General features: G+C 41.2%; 1 protein-coding gene and 1 pseudogene across 1 annotated transcript; one reads left to right on the top strand and one right to left on the bottom strand.

Moving 5' to 3' along the window:
• The first annotated feature begins 43 nt into the window (after window positions 1–43).
• LOC148139315 (uncharacterized) overlaps window positions 44–17,648 on the top strand; it is a 47,301-nt pseudogene continuing 29,696 nt past the window's right edge.
• LOC148139317 (putative G protein-coupled receptor 139) lies at window positions 10,303–15,766 on the bottom strand. Its single transcript, XM_087980806.1, has 2 exons — window positions 15,700–15,766; window positions 10,303–11,219 (listed from the first exon to the last, which is right to left on the bottom strand). Exons 1-2 carry the CDS (start codon window positions 15,764–15,766, stop codon window positions 10,303–10,305), a joined length of 984 nt encoding a protein of 327 aa, XP_087836932.1.

Genomic DNA, 17,648 nt, shown 5'->3' with positions numbered 1-17,648 from the left:
TCATTAACCCACTAGTGGCAGAAATTCTTGGGTTCTTTGCTTAATGGGAGGTTTTAGAATTATCTACAGAACCAGTAATTCAGACAGTGTAACTCTGAATATAAATGGAAAACAGGCACTGAGCGGCAAGCTGACAAAGGAACAATGTTCATTATTAATAAAACATATCAGGAAGAGAGATGAAGGAGAGTGTTACATCAGGATGAAGATTACTAACAACAAAAAATATATTAGATGTCTACTCTTAAAAAAAATTCCAAACAATCTGTCTATGCAAGGCAGGTATTTCATTCATTTCAGATCCTCTACAATTGTTTGGGTATCCATGCCTGTGATGAGGTTATTGCTAACTGGACCAATATTTATTGGATATTTGTAATGTCCCTGTCAAAAGAGAGAACAATCTGCTTTCCTGAACCCTAGATGTTCCTGGAGTGTGTAGCACCCACAGTGAGGGTAGGGAAGGGTTGTCAACACTTTGACCCAGCACCTTTGCATCAGCAACGAACTCCTTCCATGTCTGAACGATGCGTGCCATCCAGCGGAACCTGTAGTGTGTGGTATGCCCATGTATCTGCCACTCCTGTCCTTCACGATTCAGGAAGTCATGAGTTGGGAAACAATGTCCCAACACTGAGCATTGACAAACATGCATGCCACAGAGGTCTCAGCTGTTTCGAGCCTTGACTCAACCATTCTGGCAGCTAACAGCTTCAGTCTTTCATTTCAGTGAAACAACCATTCAACTGAAAAAGGAAACAGCTCAAAACTGAGATTGACAGAATCAATTACATTGTAAAGTAAATATAACCAATTATGTCATCACAGAATAACATTAACGTGCTAAAAAGGACGACCTGGCTGAATACCAGCAGAGATTCTGAGAATCGAATGTTGTTCCCTTCCATAGTTAATAACTTTTCCACTGGCATCAGAAAATGATCTAAATATCGTGTTCTGCATCGAGTAAGCAAGGAACATAATCTAGTGCTGGGATGACTGGGAGGTACCTGTGTTGGACTGAGGTGGACAAAGTTAAATATCACACAACACTAGGTTATAGTCCAACAAGTTTATTTTGACCTGTTTGACTGTTGGAATATTGTGTGCTTTTAACTTTGTCAAATTCAAATGATCAACAAGGATCTAAAATTATGTTGGATACTTAACTCCAGTAACCTCAATAAACAAGTTGTCAGTAAATAGAGTTTCAGGGTGGTTCAGTGGTTGGCACTGCTGCCCCACAGCACCAACACTTGGGTTTGTTTCCAGCTTTGGGTGACTACGTGCAGTTTTCAAATTCTCCCCATATCTACATGGGTTTCGGCTTGGTGCTCCAATTTTCTCCTGGAGATGTGGTGATTAGGGGGATTGACCATGCTAAGTTGTTCTTTCACGTTCAGGGATGCGCGTGCTCAGTGGATTAGGCAGAGGAAATGTGAGGTATGGGAGCAGGTGAGGGGATGGGACTGGGTGGCATGCTTTTCAGAGGGTTTGTGCAGACTTCGTGGCCCAAAGGCTTTCTTCCTTTATTGTAAGTATTTCATACTTGAATTTCTTTATCACCTGTAATTAGTCAATTGAAAAGAGCACTTCTATATATATATTCTGATTGCATGGTTAATAGGCTCAACATTCGATCACTGTTGCTTCATTTTGCAAGGAAACACGGAATAGTATTGGTCCAATCTGTACCAGTTACAAGAATGACTCAGTTGAACCTGCAGATCCAGAGCCAATCCCCTAGTAAACATCACATGGACCCTCAGTGGGAAAAAGATCACCGGAAACTCTTCAGATATTAGAGTCTATGCCAGGCCTGTTTCAGGCATCTCGAACACTGATTCATCTCATTGGATTCGAAAAGCTAATCACATGCACGGCCGAGAATGAGCAGGGTGTTAGCGGCAGCAGGTACCAGCTCCATTCTGCAGGTGCATCTCTCAATTCTCTCACGTGTAATTGCTTGATACAACTCACTCAGTCACAAAGACAACTGTGGTATTAAATACATAGTCACTTTTCCACTATGAATATCAAGACAAAATTACATATAATATTTTACTGAATCTATCATTAAATTCAGTGTTGATATTTTTGGATCAACCTGTTGAGAGATATTATTTCACATCTCTGGGGCAGGATTGCTTTTGTACAGCCCTGACTGACCATTATGACAGTGAATGCTAAATATGGAAACTTTGAAAATAGGAGTAGGAGTAGGTGATTCAGTCCCTCCTGTCTGTTCCAATGTGCAACATCCAATATTGCTGATCATCCAACTCAATCCCCACTTCCTCTTTCCTCGTCATACTAGTGAGTTTTGAGAAGATGTGGACAAACACTACATTGGAAAAACAGGCAGAAAACTATCCACCAGGAATAATAAACATCAACTAGCCACAAAAAGACATGACCCACTATCACTAGCATCCTTACATTCAGAGGAGGAAGGACATCACTTTTACTGGACAAGCCAAACAGACACATTGCCGAGAATACGAAGAAGCATGGAATTCCAATAGAAACTCTATCAACAAACATGTCGATTTGGACCCCATCTACCACCCTTTGAGAAAAGAAACAGGAGAACACATCACCAACACAGGAAATGGCATCACCAACCCAAGGGAACCAATAAACATAAATAGGAAGCAGTACAAAACACCAGCACTTCACCAATGATACGTCTGAAAATCAACCTTCCAGCTCAGCAGCAAACTTACATCCAAAGTGCTCATACTCTTTGATCCCTTTAACCATAAGAACTATATCAGTCTCCTTCATAAAATGTTCCATTGCTTTCACCTCATCTGGTTTCTAGAGGTATAATATTAAGATGCATATTTTTCCAGGTTCAATGTCTTCTCTGAATGTGTGGCTGTGTTAATTGTAACTTTTATTAGTTGTGTTTTTTTTAAGTGGAGGAATGCTTTTGTGAACATGAAAATGAACTGAAAAATGTGTTATTGGAAAAGCGCAGCAGGTCAGGCAGCATCAAAGGAGCAGGAGAATCGACGTTTCGGGCGTAAGCTCTTCTTCAACCTGATTCGAGACTGAATTCCGCTATTCTGTCTGGCCACCCCATAGGCAACATCTCTGTTGTTAAGCATTTACTCAGTGGTCCATGTCCACTGCTCGCTTGGGAAGAGTGTTCCAAAGATTGCCTGTCCTTTGATAGAGAGAGAAGTTACTCAGCCCCCTCAGGCTTTCTACTCATACTGGTTGACCCTTTAGCCCTAAGAATTATATTTGATTCCTTTTTGAAAGCATCCAATGTTTTGGCCTCAAACACCTTTCTGGCAGAAACATGCCACTCACCACTCTCTAGGTGAAGGTATGTCTCTTCATTTCTGTCCAAAGCAAACTGCTCCATGCTCTTAAATGATTAACTGCACCCACCCCTCCCGCACCCCAAACAACCCCCACCACCCACCCCCACCGCCTCCCCTCGATCTTGTCTCCCCGGTCATCAGGAACAACCCTGTTGCATTTGCCCTGTCTAACCCTATTAGAACGTTATGTGATATCCCACCCCTGCTCCATATTATTCTCAAGTCCAGTGCCTGCAGTCCTAGCCAATCAAGTGACGCATACTGCTTCATCCCGAGTTACAGCCACTCCAAACTGAATCAAACCTCTGGAACTAATTGTCTATTTCCGAGATAAGATGACTTAAACATATTCCCTGTGGGTCCAAAGACACACATTGACAAGATTGGCTTTGGACTCTAGGTTGCATTCCTGTGACTTCGAAGTTTTCTTTTTTCCATCAGTCCACCCGGGTTGTCATGCTCAGTGTTACTGAGATTATATTTCTATCTCAATATAATATGTACACTTGTATTCCACTGGCAGCCTAATTGGGAGTTCAGTGCATATCTCCAAAGCATTAGCTACAATCTCAGTATTATGTTGTCCATCTCCACTTTCTAAAACAGAGCAAAGTTAACTATATATCTTCATATCAATATATAGGAAGGTGTACGTTTAATCAGATAAGTGCTATGTGACCAGCAAGTTGCAAGATGGAGCTCTGTCTTTTCTGAGTATTCCTAAGAAGTCTTCCCTGAATAATTGTCATCATTGTAGAAACAGCTTTGGCTATTGCCAGTCCAATTTTGATTGTAGTGCAAGTGCAGGGGTATATGTTTATTTTCTGGTATGTATGAACTCAGGTATCATAGGCTGCCCTTTCATGCGATGCTTAATTACCCTGTAGTATCAAGGGATGTGCAGGTTAGGTGGGTTAGCCATGGGAAATGCGAGGTATGGGAAACGGTGAGGATTATGGGACTGGGTGGGATGCTTTTTAGGGTTTGTGCAGACCTGATAGGCCGAATGACATCGTTTTGCACTGTTGCAACTCGATAAATTAATTTTGTTGTCTCCTGTAGTTAGTCAATAAAAAGTGCTCTTCAATGTAAATGTTATTGCTGAATGATCAAAAGGATCATCATTTGAACACTGTTGTTCCATTTTGTACATAGACACACAATAGCATCTGGCCCGACCTGCACCAGTGCCAGGAATGCAGAGTGAGAGCCAATTCCCCCAATGAACATCACATGGACCCTCAGTGAGAGAAAAATCGCATGAAACGCTTTAGATGTTAGTGTCCATTTCTGGAACGTGAATAATGGTCTGATTCAGATCACCATGAAACTGATTTGTCTCACTGGATTCGAAAACCTAACCTCATGCACGGTCGAGAGCGAGCAGGGTGTTAGCACCAGCAGCTCGCGGCTTCATTCAACAAGTCCATTTCTGAATATTCTGACAGGTAATCTCTTTTCCAATAAACATAGCAACCCAAAATTCTGCATAATATTTTACTGATTAAGTCATCAAATTCAGTGTTGATGTTTTCGAAATAATGAATTAAAGCAAGAGTAGGCCGTTTAGCCCATTGGTGCACCAGCACCATTTAATCAGATGATGATCGCTCCGGTTCTGGACTGAACTCCACTTTTCTGCCTGTCCACCCCATAGGCCATGTCTGTCTTGTTGAGCATATTTTGACCAAACCCTTCAAATTATTCAAAGGCTCGCATGCTCTGCTCTCTGGAGAAGAGTATTCCAAAAATTACCAATCTTCCAAGACAGAGAAAGGAGTCTCTTAGCCTCCTCTGACTTGCTATCCCTTCCAGTTGATCGCTTTAACCCTCACAACTATATCTAAATCTTTCTTGAAAGCATGCGATGTTTTGGGCTGAAACACTTCTGTGGCAGAAATTCCAAAAACTCACCACTCTCTGGGTGAAGACAGGTTTCATTGTTTCAGTCTTTAGTGACCGATTTCATACACTTTAATGATGACCCCCAACCTCCGCAGAGTTCTGGACTGTTGGTCCTCAGGAATATCCTTCCTTCATTTGACTGTGAGAATTTTAAGGCTGTATTAGATCTCCCTCACCCACATCATTCTGCGATAATCCAATGACTATATTCCTAACCAATTCGGTCTCTTTTCATACATCAGCAGTTGTTGCCCCAGTCCTAAGTGAAGCTAACTCTTTGAACTGTAGGGTGCGACCACTCCTGATCGATTTCAGAGAAGACGAGTTACAGAAGGTCTGAAGCAAACTATTGGCAAGACGAGTTGGGACTGTAGATTTCATTCCCGTGACTTTGATGTTTCTTTTTTCCACCAAGTTATGCAGGTTATCATACTCAGCATGAATCAGACGCAGTTTCAATTACACGCATAATATTTAGATTTGAATTTCACCAGATTAGGTAGATTTTAAATCACATAATTGTGATTTCAATGCTTATTTCCAAAGCATTATCTACAATCTCAGGATTGCTAGGACATCCCGCCTTTGTAAAACAGAGCAACTTTAACGATATATTTTTATGTCAATATATCGGAAAATGTATTTTCATTCAAATAAATATTATGTCACTACCAACTCATAATCTTAGGGCACTAAGATTTCCTGAATATTCTGACAATGGCTTTGTTGGATATTTGTTATCTTCATTGGATGAGCGTTTGCAGTTAAGAGTCTGATTCTGATTGTAGTGAAAGTTCAGAGGTACATGCTTATTCACAGTAGATTCACTGATTATGTTACCTGGTATGGTGTTGAAACATCTGAAAATGAACCTTCCAGGTCAGTGAACAAACCTCCATCCAAAAACTCAACATGAGGTACAAATCATCTCGAAAATCGTCAACACCATTCAGCTAAAACTGGCCCAGAGGTGGTTGTATGTTCATTGTCGAGTATGTTTAAACTCAGGTCACATTGGCTGCCCTTTAAGGCTGATAGCATCAGAAGACTTCATATATGGAGTTCTCAATTTATGTGATTTGCTCTAAGATTGCAACTGAGTTGAGAATTAAGAAGGGGTCAGTTTAATGGAGAAGAAGTTATTTCTCAATATATCTAACCCACCTATTGCGACTCACCTCTGGAGCATAAGGGACTTGAGCCTCAAGCTTTGTTCTTCAAAGAAAAGGGCATTACCACATCAGCGCCATAAACATTAGGTGGTACAATTTGTGGGTGTACAAATTACAAGCTAAATCAATCTGTTCAAACACATTATACTTTGCGGTAGGCACAACTGGAACTTGAATCTCGAATGTTCTAGTTCAGATGAAAGGATGCAGGGACTCAACCACATTCTTAACTGTTGACAATAACAAATTAACAGAAGCTTACGCCCATTTCTAGGCATAATGTTGACCGATTGTTGATCCAACACTTTCCTCAGCCACAGTAATAGACAAGAATAACTGTGTTTTAGCTTTCGTCTTCCTGGAGTCAAAAAGACGCCGTCCACACAGAATACAAACGCTCTGAAGTCCTCGCTTCTATTGATTATTGCACACATTATATTAATTTCTTAAAATATCTCATTTGTAACTTTGGACGATTGTCATTTGAAGGAAGAAGCAAAGAGACACAGTTGTCATTCTCGCAGCTAATCTGACACAATACCTATTGAACACGGAGGCAAGTGAGAACATAGAAGTTAGTCCAAATCGGAGGGAGCTACCACATCATTTTGGGTTTTGTTTCTGACTTACTCAGTGGAAAGTCCAATGAGTGTTGCCCCTACTTGTTGTAACATTTATATCAGGGACTGTCCACGTCAATCACAGCTTGGAGGTGGCTCACGAGCTATTGTCCTGGGAAATGAGTCACAGACGTCTTTGCAGTCAGAAACTTAAAAATGGCCCAAAGTTAGATTTATCCTTCATATGCATATAATAACAAGATTGAACATTTTAAAAAAACTTTCGAGAACATTTACAGCATATGCAGACATAAGCTTTATAATAGTTCCAGTTCAACATCACAGGACGTGCAAATGTTGCTCAATTGCTTTGACTCCAGTCTGCAACACCCTGCAAATTGCTCACAAATAAGTTGGACTCGTGATGCAGTTATCACACCAAACCTTTTTTTATTATCACAGTTCAGTTTGGAATGATCTTTGAGGCCCCACTATTTCACAAACTATCTAATGTGTACACCAAAAAAAAACAAATCTACTTGACTGACTGCAGATCAGAATTCCAACAGAAAATGCACACTCTTTTATCATGGACAGGATGAATAATTCTACTTGCTATAAATATTTATTAAAATAACATCACCAAGAAGATGAACAAGAGAAGGAATGGGACAGAGGGAGAGAGAAAAGGACAGTCAAAATGAGAGAGAGTGAGTGAGTGAGAGAAAGAGAGCAACAGACAGAGAGAGAGGAACCTCTCAGTCAAACCCTCGTCCCCTCAAGAGAACGCACATACTCCCCCACCACCTCACCTCATCTAATTATCCTTTCAATTCGCAAATCAATCCGAAACCCACACAAACCACAGTCTGGACCACAATGGGAGTAAAACGTGGGAGACGCTGGGCTATGAGGAAGGTAGATCCAGCCTTGAAAATCAAAAACTAGGAAGGAATGCTGGTGTGATTGCAAGTCAGGTTTGTGTGTGGCTCGGCACGGAACTTGCAGGGAACAATGTTACCAAGCATGAACTGCCTTCTCCATCTAGATGATAGAAACCATGAGTTTGAAAACTGCTGTCAAAGAAGCTTTGGTGAGTGACTGCAGTGAGTTAAAGTCATAGAATCATAAACATGTACAGCATAGAAACAGATCCTTCCGTCCAGCTCGCCCATTCCGGCCAGATCTCCTAAATTTATCTAGTCCCGTTTGCCAACACTAGGTCCACGTACCTCTAAGTTCTTCCTATTCATATACTCACCCAGATCCTTTTTAAATGTTGTAATTGTACAGCCTCTGGCAGCTCGTTCCATACACGTGTCAACCTCTGCTTAGAAACATTTGACCCTTAATTCTCCTCTCAGTCTTTCCCCTCTCACCGTAGCCTATACCCTCGAGTTCTGGACTCCTTCTCAGAGGGAAAAGATCTTGTCTGTTTACCCTACCCATGCTCCTTATGGTTTTATAAACCTCTTTAAGGTCTTCCCTCAATCTCCGATGCTCCAGGGAAAACGGACCCAGCCTATTCACCCTGTCTCTCGACCACAAATCCGCTAACTCGGGCAACACCCTTCTCAATCTTTTCTGAACCCATTCAAGTTTCACAACATTCTGACTATAGGATAGAGATCTGAATGGCATGCAGTATTATAAAATCAGCCTAACAAATGTCCTGTATAGCTACATTTCTTCAAAACTCCTGTACTCAATGATTTGATAAAAAAAGGTAAGCATACCAAACACATTCTTCACTACCCTATCTACCTGCAGCTCTACTTTTAAGGAACCATGAGCTTTCACTGCAACGTCTCTTTTTTATGCAACACTTTGCACAACCTTACCATTAAGTGTTTAAGGTTTAACTCTCCAGAATACAGCACCTCACATTTGTCTTTATTAAACATCATCTTCTAGGCCTTCCATGAATTATGCACATGGTCACACGTTGTGTGCTTTTCCCCACCTGCTTGATAACATCCTGGCACAGTTAATGTACTCCCACTTGTTCCTTTAGACCCATATCTAACATATGGTTTTCTGTCACAGACCAAATTAGTTGGAAGTGAGGAGGTTCTGTGTTCAGCAGTCTGTGCCATCAATGCTCACAAACCTGACCATCTGGCCCAGGAGAAGAGCCCAGGGAGTACGCTGCAATTCAATGGATTTGTGCACATCGTGGATTCACCCAATTCACAGAAATGAAACTGATCCACAGGTGAACACAAGTAGTTTCGCAACGGGGAACAAGACCTTTATTGAACTGAAAGTGTTGTTGGAATGTTAATCTTTAATTAATAGATTAGATAGAAAAATCTCATTCTGGGAAAATGTGGAACAGGTTTTCATTCAGAAAGGTGTTTATTAAGAACTGTTTGAAACATGTTATCTTACTGCAAGTATATCAATATGAAATTTCCGAAAAGAAGGCTTTGGCTTTAAATCAGATACAGTCAATTAATGCTGAGAATATTCAAGTTTAGTTGTCTGCACAATCAAGGGAAAGGCTAAAAAAAAACTACCAAGACTAGGAAGAGATAGAACGAGCTAAGTCACAGTTATACATGTGACACGGAATGAAACTCTCATCCAGGTGTTTGAGGATTCTACAGTGACGGCATTGTGATAGTTGGGAATATAATTTGGCGATGTGTTTTGAAAGCTTATAAACCTTTTCTAAATGTAAAGAGCATGGTTGTTATCTCTTTAATTTCGTTCCATTTAATAATATCATTTTTCCTTGTTGAAAATAAGCATGCTGAGTTGCACACTTGTCTTCACTGAAAGGTTACTATGTCAAATGAAAAGAAATGAAATAAATATGAACTAACAATCCAGATGTTTGTTTCAAACCTGAGCTGTCCAACATCGTTTGGGGTAATAACAGATCCTTAATGAGGTGAACGAAATGAGAAAAAAATTATTTCAAAACAAAACTGAAATGAGGCACACAAAACATGAGTGAACTCGCTCGCCATTCTCAGCCAATACTAACGAGTGGCGCAGTGACACACTTTGTGCCACCGATTTGGTGGATTGCAATCTCCCAAATTCAGTTCTTCAAGTCAATTTTTTTGGGGTATGTCCTTTATGTTTGTGGATGCTGCAACGGTATTTACTTCCTGAAAAAAGTATTCATTACACTTACTTCAAGTGAAGGTTCAACATCTAGTCTCAACTTTCTGGAAATAGAAAATAAAATGCCATCCAACGGAAAGGAAGCATGTTTGTATTTTAATACAAACAAACATTTTTGATACAATTCAGGTGATACACGTTTATGACTCAATTCTGAACTCAGAAAAACAGCTGTTTACAGTGCTGTCTTGTAGATTACAATATACTCATTCTAAAAGGAAAGACTCTGCTGACTGAAGTCAATGGATATTTTACAGCACGAATGAACTGTTCTCTGAACTTCGATTGCGTTACTCCATAAATAAACGTATTTGTGCAGCAACTCAGATTCAGCAGCATGTATCCAATTCTTTCAAGTAAATGCAAACTGCCGTTGTAAGATATGGGATCAATTGCTGCAATTCGATAATATAAGAAATTTATTACATAGGGTGACCACAACAATATGAAGCTACTCGATATGGTGAACAGTAAAATCATTGACTTCCTTCTGCTCTCCATCTCAGGATCACTGCGCTTCTCTTCCGTGTTCTGACTCCTCAATCCTTTACGGATCCGATTTGCCACTAAAACGTATCTGACTGTCAAAGCATTGAAGAGCAAAACCAAACTGAATGGGAGTAATGGTGTTAATATCTTATCTAACCAATCAAAAACTATCCACTTGAGTTCAGTAAAATAGCTGGCCTTTCTTTGACAAGACCAGCGTAAATTGTCAACCACAATCATAGGTTCCCGTGTAATGAAAATGGGAACATTTTTTAGAAAGAAAAGAATGCAGGTTGTTGAAAGAATAACAGCTGCCGTTTTCACGGTACAATATTTCAATTTCAGTTTCTGGCAACAAATGGTCACAAACCGATCAGCGGAAAAAGTGACTGTGAACCAGACAGAACAGTCTGAACTCACAAAAAGTAGATAGTCAACCACAATGCATGCAGGTGTCGGGTGCAGGGATGATCCCTGGTAAAAATAATGGTTCAGCTGCTTGAATGTAACATCAGTGATGATGACCATCAGATCCGCTGTTGCCATGGCCACCAGGTAATGAGTAGTGCATCTGGAGAGACCGCATTTTCCTATGGACAGGGTCAAAATTGCCACTGCATTAACTGCAAGATGAAGAACTGACATTAGTTCAGAAAGTGTAGCTTTACCAATCTTGCATTTGAATCGAAATGGTAATAGGGTGCTCAGGTAGACTATTAAAATGTAAAAAGAAATTTTATTCCAATTCTATCCTACATGAAGCTGTGTTCAATAAACAAAACGAGTTGGTGTTTGGTGTTGCACATAAAGTACTGCAAAATAGTTGTGGAGGCTAAAAATAGTTAGTAGAATATGTTATTCTTTTGGAGGAAAAAGAGAGGACTGCAAATGCTGGAGATCAGAGTTAAGCGTGTGGTTCTGAAAAGGCACAGCAAGTCAGGCAGAATCTGAAGAACACGAGAATCGACGTTTTAGGTATAAGCCCTTCATCAAGAATGAGGCTTGTGGCTACACGGTGCTGAGAGATAAATGGGACTGGTTGGGCTGTGGGGAAAGGTAACTGAGAATCTGGTAAGTAGATGAATGTGGCGGAGAAGGTGATAGGTCGGAGAACACAGTGGAGTGGATAGATGGGAAAGACAATGGAGAGGTCAAGAGGTGGTTGCCAAGTTGAAGGCTTGGGACTGGGATATGTGGGGGAAGGTAATGAAGAAACTGGTGAAATCCATATTGATTCCGTGTGGTTATAGGGCCCAAGGCAGAAGATGAGACGTTCTTCCTCTAGGCATCGCGTGGATAGGGATTGGTGATGGAGGAGGCCCAACAACTGCATGTCATTGGTGGAGTGGAAGGGGGAGTTGAAGTGTTCAGCCACGGGATGGTAGGGTTGGTTCATGCTGGTGTCCCAGAGATGTCCACTGAAATGATCTGCAAGTTGGTTTCCTGTCTTACTGAATGTAGAGGAGACCACATCAGATGCAATGGATACCCCAGTAGGTGACATTGGTACAGGTAAATATCTGTTGGATGTGGAAAGATCCTTTGGGTGTTGGACAGAGGTGAGGGAGGAGGTGTGGGCACAGGACTTGTGCTTTGTGCGATGGCAAGGGAAGGTGTTGGTAATGTTGTGAGAGTTGGTGGGGTACGTGGATCTGACAAGGGACTCGCAGAGGAAATGGTCTCTCTGGAACACTGTTAGAGGTGGGGAAGTAAATATATCACTGATCTTGGGGTCTATTTGTTGTAGTGGAAGTGGCGGAGCATGATGTGATGTATACGGAGGTTGAAGGGATGGAAGGTGCGGACAAGGGGGGTTCTATTCTTGTTGCATTGGGAGGGGTGGGATTCAAGGGCGGAGGTTTAGGACGCAGAGGAAATGCACTGGTTGAACACGTGGTTGACCTCATGAGGAGGTGAACAGTTCATCAACTTCACGAACATCTTTATCCCGACCTCAAATTCACTTGGACCATCTCAGGTAACTCCCGCCCCTTCCTGGGCCTCTTCATCTCCATCTCTAGTGACCCAACTAACCATGAATATCTACTACAAACCGACGACTCCAAAAGCTACATGGGCTACACCTCCTCCCATTCTGCCTCCTGTAAAAATGTCATCCCTCATTCCCAATTCCTCTGCCTCCACCGCATCTGTTCCCAGGAGGACCAATTCCACCACAGAAAATCCCAGATGGCCTCCTTCTTCAAAGACCACAATTTCCCCTCTCACATGGTTGATGATATCCTTCAGCACATCTCCTCCACTTCCCGCACTTCCTCCCTTGAACCTCATCCCACCCAACGCAACAATGACAGATCTCTCCTGGTCCTCACGTTTCACCCAACCAACCTCCAGATACATCCCATCATCCTTTGCCACTTCCACCACCTACAAATGGATGCCACCATCTAGATATATTTCCCTTCCCATCCCTGTCAGCTGTCCAGAGAGATGATTCCCTCCGTGATTCACTTTTCACGTCTATGGCCCCCATCAGCCCTCACCCTACTGCCAGCTCCTTCCTCTGCCACCACAGCAAGTGAAAAACCTGCACCCACACCTCCCCACTCACCTCCATCCAAGGGTACAGAGGTCCTTCCACATCTGACAGAAATTTACCTGTATTTCTACCAATGTCATCTACTGTATCCATTGTTCCTGATGTGGTCTCCTCTACATTGGGGAGACAGGACATCAACTTGCTGATCTTTTCAGAGAACACCTATGTGATACCAGTATGAACCAACCCACCACTCCGTGGCTGACCCCTTCAACTCCCCCTCCCACTCCACCAAGGTCATGCAGGTCTTGGGCTTCCTCCATCACCAAACCTTAAGCACCCGGCGCCTGGTGGAAGAATGCCTCATATTTCACCTTGGGACCCTGCATCCACACAGAATCGATGTGGAGTTTACTAGTTTCCTCAGTTCCCCTCCCCCCACGTTATCCAGGTTCCAATCCTCCAACTCAGCACTGTCCTCTTGATCTGTTCATCTCCTCTCCCATCTATTCGCTCCACCCTGCTCCTTGACCTATCACCTTCTCCTTCAAGTTCTTCTACCTATTGCATTCTCAGCTACCTTTCCCCCATCTCCACCACCCTCCCACATATCTCTCAGACCCCAGGCCCGCAATCTTCATTGCTGATGAAGGGTTTATGCCCAAAACGTCGATTCTCCTGCTCCTCGGATGTGTGTGACCTACTCTGTTCTTCCAGCACTGCACTCTCGACTCCTCACAGATATACTCTTATACAATGTTCCACAAAACATTCACGATAAGAAAAAACCATTCACACCCTGTCAACAAATGAGCATGGAATTGGGGATTTAACACATGAAGATCAGGGGTAACCATTGAGAGACTGAAATGTGGTGTAAGATAAATGAAACCATTGATGAATCGCCAAATGCCATAGCCAATGTATACAACAGTTCAACAAAGTCTGTTTTCAAAATAATACAGAAAGAAGAATTCTATCAGTGAAGAAAATATGTATTGGACCTTGTTCTTGCAAATGGTTTACTCCCTCCTGTTTATTCTACACTCTAAGCACCTAACAATCACTTTCAGTCACTTGGAGTAATAGAGATGTGCAGCACGGAAACAGACCCTTCATTCCAACTTGTTCATGCTGAGCATATATCCTAAATTAACCGAATCCCATATGCCAGCATTTGTCATGTATCCCTCTAAACCCTTTCTGTATATAAACGCATGCAAAATGCCTTTTAAATGTTGCAATTATACAGCCTCCACCACTTGCTGTGGGAGCTCATTCCATGCAAGCAGCACCCTTTGCATTAAAAACGTTGGCCCTTCGGTCTCTTTTAAATGTTCCTCCTCTCACCAAAGACCTATACACCCCAGTTTTGGAGTCCCTTACCCCGAGCTCAAGAACTTCACCATTGGTCCTTAGCCTCTGAACCGCCAAATAAAATAGACCAGCCTATTCAGCCCTTCCCTGTAGCTTAATCCCTTCTCCCCAGCGATTTCTATGTAAATATTTTCTGCACACTTTCAAGTTTAACAGCATCTTTCCTAAAGCAAGGAGACGAGAATTGCACGTAGCATTCTAAAACTGGCACAACCAATGCAGTGCACAGTTGCAACATGACCTCCCAATACGTATACTCAATGCACTGACCTTTAAGGCACACGTATCAAATTTCTTCTTCTCTGTCCTATCTACCTGCAACTCTGCTTTCAATGAACTCTGAACATGCATTCTAAACGTTATTTTCTCGGCATCAATCCTCACAACCTTAACCTAAATTTTATAACTCCTGTCTTGATTTGCCTTTCCAAAATTTAGTACCTCAGATTTATATAAATTTGTGGAAACTACTTTTTGAATCATGACTTCAGTTGAAGACTGGAAAAACATACTCAGTACTGCTGATGTTTTAGTGATTAGTTTTCACTGCTTTCCATTCGTATAATGTCCCTAATTCCTCAAAATACTCTTCGAAGGAAAATTAATCAATTGATCATCAAAATAAACACGGGCTTACATTTGCTAAAGAAGAAAAGGCTTCTTTGCATGTCATCAACTCTATGTAACCACCCACATCAGGTCGTCAAATTTTCATAACCCTGATAATGCAAGTCTGATTATGGCAGGGTCAACTAATCACAGTGATCCTAATTCTGAAGTGATAAATAATTAGAGAAAAAATTAAGCAAAATATTTTAAAATATTTTTTAAAATAGAAATATAAATGCCACGGTATTCTACTGCACAGATTTATTAACATTAACAGTTTTGCTAAAGAGATGAAATAGCCTGTTGGCATTATCACTGGACTATTAATCCAGAAATCCTGGTAATTTGCTGGTGACCTGCGTTTGAACCCCGCTGTTACACGGTGGCATAAACAGTCTCAGATGATTGTGAATCCATTGTCAATTGCTGGATAAATCCGTTTAGTTCACTCATGTCTGTTAGTGGAGGAAACTGACACCCTTATCTGGTCTGGCTGAAAAGTGCCTCCAGATCCACAGCTACGTAGCTGTTTCGTAAACATTCCTCCAGTGCCATAAATACTGGCCCAGCCAGTAATGCCCATATACTATTAAGAATTTCTTTTAAAAAAAACTTACCAGGGATGCCAATAATAGCAATAGTAATGTAATATACTTTATCAACAATGGTAAACAACTGCAACATTTTGCGTATGAAGGTTCTGTTCCTGAGTGATGAAGCTTTGAATTAAACGCGGTATTAATGTGCTCAGAAACTCTTTTACAATGTTTCAGATTCCCAGGAGAATCCTAAAATTGCATCATTCTTATTTCTGATTGGTTTGGAAAAATATATTATCACGGGATATTAAGTCCCTATTGCATTTGAATTAATCAGATCTGAGACTTGAGGAAGCTTATAGCCTTAGTGATCTGATGACAGGTAAAAAAACTGCAGAAATCATAGAGTCATAGAGTTATACAGCACAGAAACAGACCCTTTGGGCAAATTCATTCAAGCCGACGGGATATCCTAATCTGAGCTAGTCTCATTTGTTCGCATATCCCGCAAAATCCTTCCTGATCATATATTCATCCACATGCCTTTTCAAAGTTGTAATTGTACCTGTCTTCCTCACCTCATCTTGTCCATACACGCAGCAGCCTCCATGTGAAAATGTTATCCCTTAGATCCATAACACAATAAAACCTCCTGAATTCTGTGTCCACTTTTCTACGTAAGGTAATTGGTACTGATCGGGCCTTGCAGAATTGAGGAATTGCTTCCTGATCAGCATGCAAGGTGGCCTTGGCTCCTTTGGTAGCCCTTAGGCTCTCCTGAAAGACCTCCAGGTACTTAATTCAGTTTCTCTTCAAAATATGTTGAGCCAATTAAATTGACATTTTCCCCAGCAGTTCTATATTCCATGTTCAATCTGGCTTTGTCTAAGGCCTTTTACTACAGCCAATAATAACGGAATCAGTTGTTTCTCATAAGAGACCAGAACCTTAACCTGTAAAGCTTCCCCGTTATAATTCTTAACCTGATCGCGATCTTATGCAAGCTAAAGGTTTGGAGACCAGAGCAAATTTTCTTCTGAAACAAAAACAGACGCTTGCATTCAATTTCTTCAAACTAATTTTTTTATTGAAGTTTGTAGATTCTCAATGATAATTTGATGTGTACATTGTTGTCATTGATGTCTATGTAATCATGGATTTTTGAAGATTTAGTACACAGTATTTGACTGTCATTTAATGGAATCATTTAATTTGTCTCTCGTTACAGACTTCACTGGACGTCTATCCATTGTTCATATTCAGATGTCCATAGTTCCCGAAGTTCTCTGAATATTCCCCGGAATGTATGGGCAGGCATCCGGTCACGTTCAGAAAATCCGTATGCAGTTGATTAGTCTGTCAGTGGCAGAAATCTATGGATTCCGTGGTTATGGGAGAGCACAAACCTGGAAACAGAGGGATGACTATATCTGCAGTCCTGGGGATCCAGACAGTGTGAATCCTGAATAAGTCAGTAAAACCATAGGAGCAGAAATTAGTCCATTCGCCCGATTGAGTCTGGTCTGCTATTCAATCATGACTGATAAGTTTCTCAAGCCCATTTTTCCACTTTCTCGCCATAACCTTTGATCCAGTTGACAATCAAGAACCTACCTATCTTTGTCTTAATTATATTCAATGACCTGGCCTCCACAGCCTACTGTGTTTTCTACGAGCAAACATTTTTGATACAAATCAGTTGTTGAATGTTTACTACTCAATGCTGCGCTCAGAAAAGCAGCTGTATATGTTGCTGTCTTAGAGATTGCCATAAATTCATTCTAACATGAATGATTGTGCTAATTGCAGCCAGTGGGTATTTTTACAGCGCGAATGAACTGTTCCCTGAACTTTGACTGAGTTACTCCATAAATAAACTTAATTGTGTAGCAACTTAGACTCAGCAGCATATATTCAATTCTTTCAAATACAAGCAAACTGTGATTGTAAGATTTGGGATCAATTGCTGCAATTCGATAACATAAGAAATTTATTACATAGGGTGACCACAGCAATATGAAACTATT

This window comes from Chiloscyllium plagiosum, unplaced genomic scaffold (genome assembly GCF_037043375.1).
Source record: "Chiloscyllium plagiosum isolate Xiang-an unplaced genomic scaffold, Cpla_swu_hap1 HiC_scaffold_38, whole genome shotgun sequence".
Taxonomy (NCBI): Eukaryota; Metazoa; Chordata; class Chondrichthyes; order Orectolobiformes; family Hemiscylliidae; genus Chiloscyllium; species Chiloscyllium plagiosum.
Note: the sequence above shows the minus strand (reverse complement) of the source record. Positions and strands in the feature narration are given on the sequence as shown.